Below are 13940 nucleotides of genomic sequence, written 5' to 3'. Positions count from 1 at the left end.
ACACATTACAGGTAACCACACATTGATGTTTCTCTCCCACTCTTTCTCGTTCCCTTCTCCTCTCTCTCTAAAAATAAATAAATATTTAAAAAACCCAAGTAAGATCATTATTTTACAATCCACTTCTTCCAGTTGAGGGTCCTGGGTGGCTGGAGCCTCCCCTGGCAGCTCAGGGAGCCAGGTGGGGTGCCACTCTGGACACGACACCCTTCCATCGCAGGGTGCCTACGCACAAGCACTGGGACAATGTGAGCATGCCAATGGCCCTGATGTGCACCTCTTTGGGATGTTGGCGGAAACCCAGAGAAAACCCATGCAGACATAGGGAGAACATACAAGTTCCACACAGAGAATGGCCTCAGCTGGGAATTGACTTTTTCCTTCTCATCAGTGTTACAGTGACATGATGTTTGATGAAATGACACTATTTGAGGAACTGTTATGGTTCTTACAGATAGCCTTTCATAGCCATCTCTTTCACTGTATTTTCACTGATACTCTCCTAGTCTAGTTTCTTCGTGATGTACCTCCAAGTGTCTGACTGGTCATCACACCTTCAGCCCTCCTCCCCTCAGGTCCTTTCTAAACATTATACCGATTTTCTTAGTGTACTACTTTCTATCACGTCACTTTTCTGCCCAGGTTTCTTATCACTTATTGATTAACTTGTAAACACCTCTTGCTTAGCTTTCAGGCCTTTTAAAAAATATATATGTTTTATTGATTATGCTATTACAGTTTTCCCACTTTTTTCTCCCCTTCATTCTCCTCCACCCTGCACTCCCTCTCCCACCAGTATTCCTCCCCCTTAGTTCATGTCCATGGGTCATACATAAGTTCTTTGGCTTCTCCATTTCCTATACTATTCTTAACCTCCCCCTATTTTGTACCTACCATTTAGGCTTCTTATTTCCCATACCTTTACCGCCATTCTCCCCCTCCCTCCCTACTGATAACTCTCCATGTGGTCTCCATTTCTGTGATTCTGTTCCTGTTCTAGTTCTTTGATTAGTTTGTTTTTGTTTTTGTTTTTTTTTTTAGGTTCAGTTATTGATAGTTGTGAGTTTGTTGTCATTTTACTGTTCATATTTTTTATCTTCTTTTTTAATCCCTTTAACATTTCATATAATAAGGGCCTGGTGATGATGAACTCCTTTCACTTGACCTTGTGTGGGAAGCACTTTATCTGCCCTTCCATTCTAAATGAAAGGATTTAGAATGGAAGGGCAGATAGAAAGATTTAGAATGGAAGGGCAAAATTGCTGGATACAGCAATCTTGGATGTAGGTCCTTGCCTTTTATGACTTGGAATACTTCTTTCCAGCCCCTTCTTGCCTGCAGGGTTTCTTTTGAGAAATCAGCTGATGGTCTTATGGGAACTCCTTTGGAGGTAACTGTCTCCTTTCCTCTTGCTGCTTTTAAGATTCTCTTCTTATTTTTAATCTTGGGTAATGTAATTATGATGTGCCTTGGTGTGTTCCTCCTTGGGTCCAACTTCTTTGGGACTCTCTAAGCTTCCTGGACTTCCTGGAAGTCTATTTCCTTTGCCACATTAGGGAAGTTTTCCTTCATTATTTTTTCAAATAAGTTTTCAATTTCTTTTTCTTTTCTCCTTCTGGCACCTTTATGATTCAGATGTTGGAATGTTTAAAGTTGTCCTGGAGGTTCCTATGCCTCTCCTCATTTTTTTTTTTGAATTTTTGTTTCTTCATTCTATTCTGATTGAAGGTTTATTTCTTCCTCCTGCTCCAAATCATTGATTTGAGTCCCAGTTTCCGTCCCTTTACTATTCCCTGTGTATTTTTCTTTATTTCACTTTGTATAGCCTTCCCTTCTTCCTCTATTTTGTGACCATACATGTCTTTCTGTGAGCATCCTGATTACCAGTGTTTTGAACTCTGCATCTGATAGGTTGACTATTTCTTTATTGATTAGTTCTATTTTTGGAGCTTTGATCTGTTCTTTCATTTGGGCCATATTTTTTTGTGTCAGCATGCCTGTTAGTGGTGAGGGGCGGAGCCTTAAGTATTTGCCAGGGCAGGGCAACCTTGTTGCATTGTGGCCCTGTCTGTGGGTGGGGTCAGAGATGCAACAATGCTGCTGGCTTGTCTTTCAGTTATTTCCCCCAGTACCCACAAGCACATTGGGCCATTTTGGTGCTAATTCTGGGGTGGGTGGGTTTGTGTAATTTCTAGGACCCCATGGGTCTCTCTAGCAAAATCTGTGCAGCTGGGAGTTTTTCCGGCCACTGCAACCCCCACAGATATTTACAGCCAGAGGTTTTGAGGCTTTATTTCCCCTCTGTGTCTCTCCCCAATTGTTCCTTCTGGTTTCTCCACACGCAAACGTGGATAAGCAGTCCATCAGCTGCTGCTTCACTGTGAGTCCTCTCTGCCCTGGCTGCCTGTCTCTGCTCCTCCTACCAGTCTAAATGAATGTTTCTTCTTTAACTCCTTGGTTGTCTGACTTCCATACAGTTCAATTTTCTGGCAGTTCTGATTTTTTTTTTTTTTTTGGTTTTAAATTTGCTATGTGCTTTTTTTGGTTGTGCGAGGACACAAAGTGTATCTACTTATGCCTCCATCTTGGCTGGAGCTCTCATGCCTCTTTAGAGACTTACAACATGTCACCATGCTGCAACTCTAGTCCTGTTCTTCAGACCGATTTTGTTTTTCTCTTCCTATACTTTGTGCATTAGGGGACCTCTTTGGCTGCTAGAACAAAACCAAAAAAACTAAAGCTTGCCCTGGCCAGGTAGCTCAGTTGATTAGAGCATTGTCTCAAAAGCCAAAATTGTGGGCTCAATCTCCTGTCAGGGCACATACACCAGTGAATGCATAAATAATTGGAACAACAAATCAGTCTCTCTCTCTCTCTGTCTCTCAAATCAATTACAAAAATAACAATAGCTCAAACAAAATCAGTTTCTGTCTCCTATGACAACCCAAGTGTAAGCAGTTCAGGGCCAATAAGATGGTTCCATGGTGCTGAGGACCTGGGCTGCTCCTCTGGTTGCACTTCCTAAAGTCCTTCCCTCATCTGCAAGGTTGAAGATGGTTTAGTTCTACCATTTCCATATTCCAGCTGGGAGGGGTAAAAATGGGGAAAAGGAAGAACCTCCATGTCTTTTAAGGGTGTGATGTGGAAGTTGCGTACATAACTTCTGCATCTGTTCGATTGACCAGAACTTCACTGTAAGGTCACATACAACTACATACACCAATTAAAATTCTACCACTGTGAAAGACAGAGGAGTCCCTGCCAGAGGTACATGTTGCTAATAATTAGAGGATACTCACACATGTACATGCAGGAACATTGTGGTGCATCTGTATAGCTACATACTATCTATGGTAACAAGGTTAGGATAATTAAAAAGATTAATTTTTAGTTAAGTAATATATACACACAGTTACAAGATAAAATAGTACAGACGGGCTTATGATGAAAAATAATGATTATGAGCTATGTTCTTTCCCACCCCCAGACTCTGAGTGAACCATTTTTAACTGTGTTTTTGGTTCTTGTGATTATCTTTATGTCTCCAAATCATATACTTAAACTGCTATTTTTTGCTTTATCAACTTTAGACATCATTTATTGACCTCCTGCTAAGACGGATGAGTTGTATAGTTGTTCATATCATGAGTTTTGCTTCCTCTTTTGTGGTTACCTTTGTAACTTTGAATAATATACTTTAACCTCAATTTCTTCTTACATATTTTGTAAACTGACACTACCTCTTAACCCCTCCACTCTGTAATAAAGGATATTAAGAAACTCTTGCCCTCATTTTCCAACTGATTAGCAGGTTTTACTTTGTCAAAGTTAACATTTGCATTTCATTCTGAGCAGTAAGTAAACCTTGTACTTTGTTCAAAATCCATAACCACCACCAGTTATATGACTGTGTCAACACTTTGCTGAGCGATAAACTTGTAGTGCTCTATGAGTTCAATCCCTGCCATTATTGCCTATATTAGTGACCCACCTGTTGTTGAAAAGGAGCAGTTTTTTCTGTTTTTACACTTCATCAGTTGCTTGAAATTGTGCCATGTTTTCATTTTCTTTATATCTAATTCATGATTCCTGTGTAGTATTTTTTTCTTGGAATTTATTTTCCTCTGTACCCTTCCTCTCCCCTCAAGATAAAAGAAACAGATACACCGTAACACAGCTCTAATTTTTTTTAGGTGTTTTAGTATTTGGCTTATAGCTCGCATGCTATTGTAGTCTCCTTTTGACTCCTACTAAGTTCTCATTTGGATCAATTGCATATTTGGGCCAACACTAGCCATTATTATAATTATTTAATTAGGGTCCTTGGTCTCTCGGGCACAGGAAGATTGGGTATGGGTGGTTCTAAAGCTGCTCACTGTTTCAGAAAGCCTAATGATAATTGCACGTTTACTCATAATTAAGACTCTACACACAAAGTGAAACATAAAATTAGTTTGCTGTCTGCCAGAAATATCTCAGGGCACTGGCAGTTGTGTATGTCAGATTACCAAAAATGGGAGAATTATTTAATAACTTAGCAAATGTAGCTTGGTTTAGGCATCTTTCAAAATATGGAGTCATGGCAAAAATAAATAACATTTTGGTAAAAATCTTGGAAAATAACCGATAATGGCCTAATAAAGTGTATTCTAAGTCTTTTTTTAAAAAAGATTTTATTTATTTATTTATTTTTAGAGGGGAAGGAGAGAGGGAGAGAAACATCAATGTATGGTTGCCTTTCGTGCGTCCCCTGCTGGGAGTTGGCCTGCAGGGAACCTGCCTGCAACCCAGGCATGTGCCTTGACTGGGAATCGAACCGTGATCCTCTGGTTCGCAGGCCTGCGCTCAATCCACTGAGCTACACCAGCCAGGGCTCTAAGTCTTAATGTTTTCAGCTTTTTAATAAGTGACTAGTGACATGCTTTTAAAAAACTATAGGGTTTTTAGTAAATTCCATATACCTCTACAGATTAAGAAAGTGGCCGAAGAAACTCACATGAATTCTATAGAAGAATATTACCTAGCTTAAGGGAAGTGATCTCTATAATTTACTTTGATTTTTAGAATATGCCTGGAGCACTAGGTTTGACTTTAGATATCATACTTGAAGTGTCCCTCTAGACAAGAATGAATAAATGAATATTGGAATTACTGAGTGAGGCTGTTTAACCTGAAAAAGATAAGGCTTGAAGTGATCGTGATATAGCTTTAGATGTGTACAAAAAGTTGGTTGGATAGAAAATTCCGTGTGTTCTTTGTGGCTTCAGAAAGAGAGCAGCACTGAGGGTTCATGTAAATGGGTTATAAAGAGGGAGATTTCATCTCAGTACAGCGGAGCGTTCGGATGACAGCGGAACACTGCAGGTAGAGATCCTGGCACTGATCTATGAAGTTAGACTCGGTGGCTTCTGAGGCCCCTGTGACCCGGAGAGTCTGTGAATCACCTCTCTGGAATTTGAATTGGGTTCAGGGCTAATGAAGCACCCGAGGTTTATTTTGGGAAGGGAATTAGCCGAAGTCACTGAGCTCTTCGACTGTGTCAGCAGCAGTGCAGTGAAGCAGTCAGTAGGGATCTAGCATCTCGTTTTGAAATGGCCCTTACCCCACTATTCGCTCCGTCATTTTGAATAACTTAAGTCTCTTACCTAAACTCAATTTCATCATCTGTAAAATGTAGTAATAATAGTGTTTACTTTATAGCATTGTTAGAGACAGTGTAAGATTGTTTCATAGTTTATAGTCCATAGAGATATAGTCCATATCTTAAAAGAGATAGTATATGTAAAGTGTTTAGGATTTTGTCTGGAACATGGTAAATATTCAGTAAATGATATCTACTATTATTCTGATTTAAAATTTAAAAAATGCTTTTGCTGTTTTATTTTTATAACCTTTTCATGCAGCTTGCTTAAGCTTGTTTGTGCAGATATATTGGCTTGGCCAAAAACTTTGATTTTTTCCCCCATAAGATGGCTCTGGTACCGCCTAGTTGTCTTTAACTTCATTCAAAACAATTTTGTTAGATTGTAGATTATGACAACTGTCATCTCAGCATGCATTTTAAAAAAGCATCAGAATTGGTGAATTTTTGTGTAGCCATTTTAATATTGAAGATGGAAGGAAATATGCAACGTTTCTGGCATATTATGCTTTATTATTTCAAGAAAGGTAAAAATGCAACTGAAACACCAAAAAATATTTGTAGCAGTGTAAGGAAAAAGTGCTGTGACTTATCGAACGTGTCAAAAGTGGTTTGCGAAATTGTGTGCTGGAGATTTCTCACTGGGCGATGCTCCCTGATCGGGTAGACCAGTTGGAGTTGATAGCGATCAAATTGAGAGTAGTCAATGTTATACCACACAGAGATAGCCAGCATACTCAAAATATCCAAATCAATAAAAAATGTGCCTTTTATAGTAAAAACCACACATACTTTTTGACCAACCCAAAAGTATTTTCTATTTGAGTCTCTTTATCTAAAACTTGTAATGTTTTAAAATGGAAACATGATAGAAGTTTATCTTTGCCCGTCTATGGCTATTTTCAGTATTTCTCTATTTGGTGTGCCAGCCTTTTTTGCTGATTTTTAAAAATACTCTGTTATTTGGAGGGTTTGTACTTATATCTTTTATGGTGTCTTTAATCCACCTTTTCCTTAACTGTTTACCATCTAGTCAGTCAGTATGAAATGTTGTCCTTTGATTCTTCCTACGACCTGTATGACAGTGTTCTAATTCTACTCTTGCCCTCTTTCCCCTCCCACTGTTTTTAGTTTCGTTCTTTCTACTTTGTCAGAAAATATAACATGCAATTAAGTATTATTATTTCACCTGCGTCTCCTCCCTTATTTTGGTCTTTGCTGTACAGTTGTCTGTGTGGTCTCTGCTGATGTGTCTCCAGTTATCTCGTGGTTAGACGAAGCGCATCCTCTAGAAGAGTCTTCAGGAAGGGCTCATGTGTGCAACGTTCCCTGAGCTCTTGCACATGCAAAAGATGTTGTTTTTTTTTCTATAACTTTGACATTTGAGGGACAGCTTGGCTAGATATAAAATCCTTGGCTTATAGTTTAAAGAAATCAGCTTTATTGAGGTAGAATTTTCATGAAAATCACCAGATTTTAAGGCTACAATTTGAAAAATTTGATGAATGAATATAGTCTTAACTACTGCTCTCATGGTAATAGGACAAGGGTCAAACCTGACCTGCTGCCTCCTTTGGAAATAAAGATTCATTTGAACACAGCCACTTCCTTTCATACAGCATCATCTGTGGCTGTTCTTGCAGCACATCGGCAGAGCCGAGTAGTTGCCATGGAGACTGTGTGGCCTGCAAAGCCTAAACTGTTTACTGTTTGGACCTTTGCAAATGTCCAAAATTGGGGCATTTTCCCCAATTTTCTTGAAAATGCATCTTCATTCTTGCTTTTGTTTGATTGTTGATGGTTGAAATCATAAGAAACCTGAATGCCTAATTATTATTATTATTTTTAAAGATTTTATTTATTTATCTTTAGAGGGGAAGGGAAGGAGAGAAGGAGAGAAGTATCAATGTATGGTTGCCTCTCGTGAGTCGCCTGCTGGGAACTAGCCTGCAACCCAGGCATGTGCCCCGACTGGGAATCGAACCGCAATCATGTGGTTGGCAGGCATGTGCTCAATCCACTGAGCTACACTAGCCAGGGCATGCCTAATTATTTTTTTTTACCCCAAATGGGACATTAAATCTTTTGCCTTGAAACCCTGAAGAGGTGGGTTTTTTTGCCCTTAAAGTCTGATCGTTTTATTAGTGGGTGTCTTGAAGTTGATTATACTATAAATACTTTTTAAAAAAGATTTTTTTTATTTTAGAGGGGAAGGGAGGGAGAAAGAGAGGGAGAGAAACATCAATGTATGAGAGATGCATTGATTGGTTGCCTCTCACATGCCTGCAACTGGGGACCTGGCCTGCAACCCAGGCATGTGCCCTGACTAGGAATTGAACCAGTAACCTCTTGGTTCACGGACCAGCAGTCAATCCACTGGGCCACACCAGCCAGGGCTGGAAATACTTTTATTTAATACTTACTCCCTGCTAAGTTTTCTTAGAATATTGTTTTAAATATTAGATTCTTTTTATACAGCTGAAATGTTTTTATTTGCCTTTTGTTTCCAGGAGTTTTGAACTGAGTTCGCCACCCCCCCACCCCCCCACCCCCGCCCCTTTTCTATTTTCATGGTTCAAGAGCTTTTGTCAGTATGGTGACTTGCACTTGAATGGATGATGGACAATAGTAGTGGTGGGAAAAGAGAAGGAGTTGGCATATCTTGTTACTCTTTTGTTTCTGCAGCATCCTTAATTTTCTTCCTTCTTTCACTTCATTGTCACTTCAACCAGAAAGCTGAAGTCCTTTCCCTGTTTATCTGACTGTCCCCCAGAAGTAGTGCTTCTCTTGGCTGCTGCCTCTAGTCCCACTAGTTTTTTTAAAAAACGGGTTTTCTAAGGTATAATTCCGTACCATATCATTCATTCGAATATATTGTAAAATTCAGTGGTTTTTAGCAAAGTCTGTTTTGGTTAAGAAATTTATTTCTGGATTGTTAAAGTCAAGTTGATACATTTAAGCTTGCAGATCTTACGTCTGTGAGTACAGGAACTATTTTCTCTTGTTTATTTATATACTCCTGAGCATGTAGCAGAGTGTCGGGTATGTATTAGACGGTCAATAAATATATTGAATTGATAAAGGCTTTACTGAAAAATTACCTATATGCATGGTACCATGAGGGTTACTGAAGTTTAACATACTATAGTCAATCTAAAAGAATTGATTGGGGAACCGAATATATACACTATTAACCTTGCTTTAATTTTTGAAAAATTTGTTTCTCTTGAACTCTGTCAGTTTATCTACTTGATTTTCATCCAACTCTGTGGTTGTTCCTTGTCATAATCTTTGAAGGCTCTGTTTCCTGTGCATATTTCTTAAATGCTTATGTTTGGTTTTCTTCTCTGTGTGATCTGTTCTGGCCATGTGAGTTCACTTGCATTACTTCACTTGCCATTCATATATCTAGAACTCAGTATCTCCATCCTGGATCTCTTTCCTGAGCCCCATTCAGCTAACTATTGAGTATCTGTGTTTGTGTGGTCCATAGCCCTTAACTGAATAAATTAGTTATCCTTTTCCTCCTTGACTGTGATCCTTCTCCGGTATTTCTCAAATTAATATATGACATCAGCATCCCAACCATTACTTCCCTCTTTTCCAAATGTAGTCAGTCAGGTAAATACAGGGTGGGGCAAAAGCAGGATTAATGAGTGAAGGAAACAGTTTATTCTTTTCTTTCTTTCTTTTTTAGAGGGGAAGGGGGAAAGAGAGGGAGAGAGACATCGAAGTGTGAGAGAAACATTGTTTGGTTGCTTCTTGCATGCCCCCTACTGGGGACCTGGCCTGAAATCCAGGCATGTGCCCTGACGGAGAATCAAGCCTTCGGCCTTTTGGTTTTCAGGCTGGTGCTCAATCCAATGAGCCATACCAGCCAGGGCCCAGAGTTTATTGTTGTATTTTTTTTTAAATATTTTATTTATTTATCTTTTAGAGGGGAAGGGGAGGAGACAGGAAGAGAAACATCAATGTATGGTTGCTTCTGTGCATCCCTTGCTGGGAACTGGCCCCTGCCGGGAACTGGCCTGCAACCCAGGCATGTGCCCTGACTGGGAATCGAACCGCGATCATCTAGTTTGCAGGCCCACGCTCAATCCACTGAGCTATACCAGCCAGGGCTTATTCTTGTATTATTATTTATTAATTACTGTATTGTTTTCCACATGAACAACTAGACACCTACTTTTGCTGCACCATATTACCTACCAAATATGCCTCAAGTCTTCCTACTTTTCTTCATTCTTACTGTCATCATTAAAGATCAGATTGCAATTACCTGGGCCATTGCAACAACTTCCAATCGTGTTCCCTCCCAAGCCAGCCTCCACAGTGCAGCCAAAGTAATTATTCTAAAATACATCTGATCATTTTACTCCCAGCTTAAAATGTTTGCTTCATTCATTTCAGAAAATGGAATCATCAAGACAGACAAAGTATTTGAAGTAATGCTGGCTACCGACCGCTCCCACTATGCAAAATGTAATCCTTATATGGATTCTCCACAATCAATAGGTAAGGTTTGGATTTGTGAAAATGTCACTTTTCTTTTACTTGTTTGTATTTTTTGTAAGTAAAAATTGACTGAGACACAGATATTTATTATTACCTTGCTGGTTTGAATTGTATGCCTTTTTAATAAAATGTTATGTGATAGAAGTATCTTTTCTATTTTCTCTAACATAACTTTAAAAAATTTTTAATAAAATATACTTTTAATAAAATTTATAGTTTAAGCTGAGTGCTGAGTTTTCCTTAAGAGTCTTAATGTTGACTAGGTTGTTTTTTTTTCATTAGCCTCAATTTTAAAATCAGTATTAAAGGAAATAAATGCATTTAAAGTTATTACTGACTTCCCTGCTTCACTCGCCCTGAATGTTTTGACTTGTGCTTGATTTTAGAAAGTCCGTATTTAACTCCTTCTCCTGAAGCAGGTTTTTTGCTGAACTGCTGAGCCTTGGCAGTGGGCGCCTTTGAGGCTTAGAAGTGCCTCAGGACTCTGTCGGCCAGCTGCCATGCTTTCTGCTTGTGAAGCACTGTAACAGCCAGCAGAGAAGATCCTGGGGGCTTCTGAACCCCGAAGGCACCTGCTACCACCGCTCAGTGAAAATTGCTTCAGACGCAGAAGCAGGTAAATAAGTTTCGAGACAACAGCCTTGGAAGAAAAAAAATTAAAAGTTAAAAACTAAGAAAAGATTGTGTGAATTTATGTCAGGTGTTAGTATAAAGGGTAAATTGAAGTAGTCTGTCTATTAAGCTACTCTGATTGATGGTTGTTCTAGGTGTGAGACATGTGAAGCATTTAATTTTGCAAAGATTTTGCATACCTATTATATATGGAAGCTTATTTTCTTTTTATAAATCTGAAGTGAAAACAAGTCATAAATTTACCAACTTACTGAAATTCTTCCTTTCTTAGCCAACTATACGGGAGAAGAAATCTTGAAAACTAGTGGGCCTGTTGTGGTAGATGAGCACAGTAGCCTTGGCTTGATTGGATTTCCTAATTTCAACTACTGCATGATATTACTCTAAAGTACAAGTGACAAGTTTTATTTCCTGAAGTAATAAAGTTGAAAAATATTATGAAAAGTAATTTATGGGTGTTAGAGACGGAATTACATGGAGTGTTGGGTGTGTTCTTACGGCTGAATATGTCAGTGTTCTCTTCTTCTTTTGCAGGTTTCCAGGCGACAATCAGCGCTCCACACATGGTAAGTGAACTTGGGTCGCTTCAGTACTGATGGGCCACGGGGTCACAGTCGTCCTTTAGGATCATTTTCTTTAGTAAAAATGGCTTAAAGGGAAGGGGACTCTTCTTCACAGAAACTGTCGTCAGAGTTTTGGGTGGTCGTCATTAGTATTCTAATCATGTAAAGATTGGATATAAAAGGTTATTTAGTGGTGACTTAATTAAGGCAAAGAATATTTCAAATAATGGACATTATATAGAAACCTCAATTTGAATATTAATTTCAGATTTTATTTGGAAAATTGATTAGGGGCTAGTCAAGTATAGCAGTTCTGCAGCTATATAACTTTCACAAGGCCCTATTTTAAGTCATCTAGTATTTTCAATCTGCTGGAAATTTTCTTGGGGTTTAAATGTCAGTTATTTGAATGAGTAGTCTGTTGGGTTTTGCTGACAAGAAAAGTAGCTTTTCTGATTCTCTGCAAGTATTTCAGGTTGGAGAAACTCTCATTTAAACTTAGAGCTTTCTTTATACTAAAATAAATTCTATATATACATTCATAGTGAACTGATAATTCTACTAGAAGAAAAATATAGGAAAATTATTTATCAACATTGAATAGAAATTACTTTAAAACATGAAAAAAGACTAAGAAGCCATTAAAAAATTGACATAAAAAACCTGATGGAAAAAAAAAACCTGATGGATTTTGCAACATAAAAATTGGAGATTTCTGCAAGAAAATATGTTATAAACAAATTAAAAGGAAAAAACCGAGGGAAATACTTATAATGCATAAGACAGCATAACACAAATTCCCATATATACATGTATACATTCCAAAAAATCCACCCATTCAAAGTATGCAATTCTGTGGGTTTTAGTCATGTATACATGTATGTGTGTATCCTGCAAAGTAAGAAGTAAAACACCAGTAAGGCCAAAAGAAAATGGGTAAAATGCAAGAAAATGAGATTGGCATTTAAACGAATGAAAAGATGGCATTTCCACTTATATTTAGTAAATTGTGAGTAAGTGCTAGGGTGAAGGACCATTTTCCAACTACCAGGTAGATCATCAGAGATTAAGAAGTTTGATACCTTGTTATGGAGGAGATAACCTAGTAAGTTACAAAAATATCTAACCACTGTGCTCTACACCTGGAACTAATGTCATATTCAATGTCAACTGTAATTGAACAATTAAAAAAGTTTTTTTTAGTTTGATACCTTGTACTGGAAGGGAGAATTGACAGTCACATACTTTTTGTGGTGGGAGAGTATGTTGATAGTGCCGGAAAGCAACTGGACAATATCTGTTAAACAGGAAATAAACCTTAGATGCTCTACTTTTATTTCAAGATATTTATACTACCATAGTATAGTTGAGCAAGTGAAGAATGGCTTAAACGTAGTCATTAGCACATTACTTATAATAATAAAAATAACAATAATCAGTAATCATTCACTAGTAGTGGATGGTTAATAAATTATAGTATATCCATACAGTGACACACTGTGAAACTTTTCAGTGAGGAAGCCCTGTGAGTGTGAATACAGCAGGATCTTCAGGAAACATTAAGTATAAAAGTAGAGGGCAGAAGTAGATTTAGAGTATTCTTTAATATACAAAAAGTAAAATACACACAAATGGACACACGTGTGTCTTCCTGTAGGCATAAAAACCAGAAAAGATTTCTTCTAAGATAGGGAGTTAGGTGACATGTTACAGAGAGCCCTGGGAGTGGACGTGAGATCTGCTTATACTCTCTACATGTTATCAGTTTCTGTCTCTTTTTTAATCAAGGAATAGGAATGGCTTTTTTACCTATTCAAACAAATTAATGATTTAAAAAATGTTATAGGCTTAAAATTCCTACAGGTAGTTTGAACTACTATGTAAAATGAAGGATTTACATAGAAACATTCACTTAATCCTAAAAGTGCTTTTGAAGAATCAGTGTGCAGCCCATTTGGGAAATTGACCAGAGGAGTATGTTTTTAGATGTTAAGAGAAATACTGCATGAGTTATTAATAATGGCTTTATTAATAGGTAATTCACATACTGTCAAATCTACCCATTTAAAGTATGCAGTTCTATGGCTTTTAGTCTATTCCAGAGTTGTGCAAACATCACTACTATCTAATATCAGAACAGTTTCATCACCTCATAAAGGAACCCAGTAGCAGTCCATTCTCATCCCTCATTCTGCCCAGGGCCTGGCAACTACCTTTTGTTTCTTTGTCTATTCTAGACATTTCACATAAATAGAATTATACAATGCATAGCGTTTTGTGACTGGGTTTTTATATTTTGCACAGAATTTTCAAGGTCTATGTTGCAGCAAACATACTTAATTTTTTATTGATGAATATTATATTTTATGGATATAAACATTGATGTTCAAAGCAACATTAACTAATTGTAGTAGTTAGAAAGTGTGAACATTAATGTATAGGTGTGTGTGTGTACATATATTTTCAGTTCTCTTGGGTATACTTGTGTACTTGGAATATGGTATGGAACATGGCAATTCTATGTTTCACATTTTAAGGAGCTGCCAAAGTGCTTTTCAAGGCGGCTGCACCATTTTACAATCCCGCCG

At 37.9% G+C, this 13940-nt stretch overlaps 1 protein-coding gene across 2 annotated transcripts in view; it reads left to right on the top strand.

The window, feature by feature from the left end:
* PCMT1 (protein-L-isoaspartate (D-aspartate) O-methyltransferase) overlaps positions 1–13940 on the top strand; it is a 51870-nt gene that overhangs the window by 10456 nt on the left and 27474 nt on the right. For both annotated transcript variants that reach the window (XM_037034853.1, XM_037034854.1), the window contains exons 2-3: positions 10052–10156; positions 11324–11355. In XM_037034853.1, coding sequence (XP_036890748.1) covers positions 10052–10156; positions 11324–11355 — 137 coding nt within the window. The remainder of the gene's footprint in view (positions 1–10051; positions 10157–11323; positions 11356–13940) is intronic.

The sequence above is a fragment of the Sturnira hondurensis genome, unplaced genomic scaffold (assembly GCF_014824575.4).
Source record: "Sturnira hondurensis isolate 20B ecotype Veracruz unplaced genomic scaffold, ASM1482457v3 Scaffold0022201, whole genome shotgun sequence".
In the NCBI taxonomy this organism is placed as follows: domain Eukaryota; kingdom Metazoa; phylum Chordata; class Mammalia; order Chiroptera; family Phyllostomidae; genus Sturnira; species Sturnira hondurensis.
This window is presented reverse-complemented; position numbering and strand designations above follow the sequence as displayed.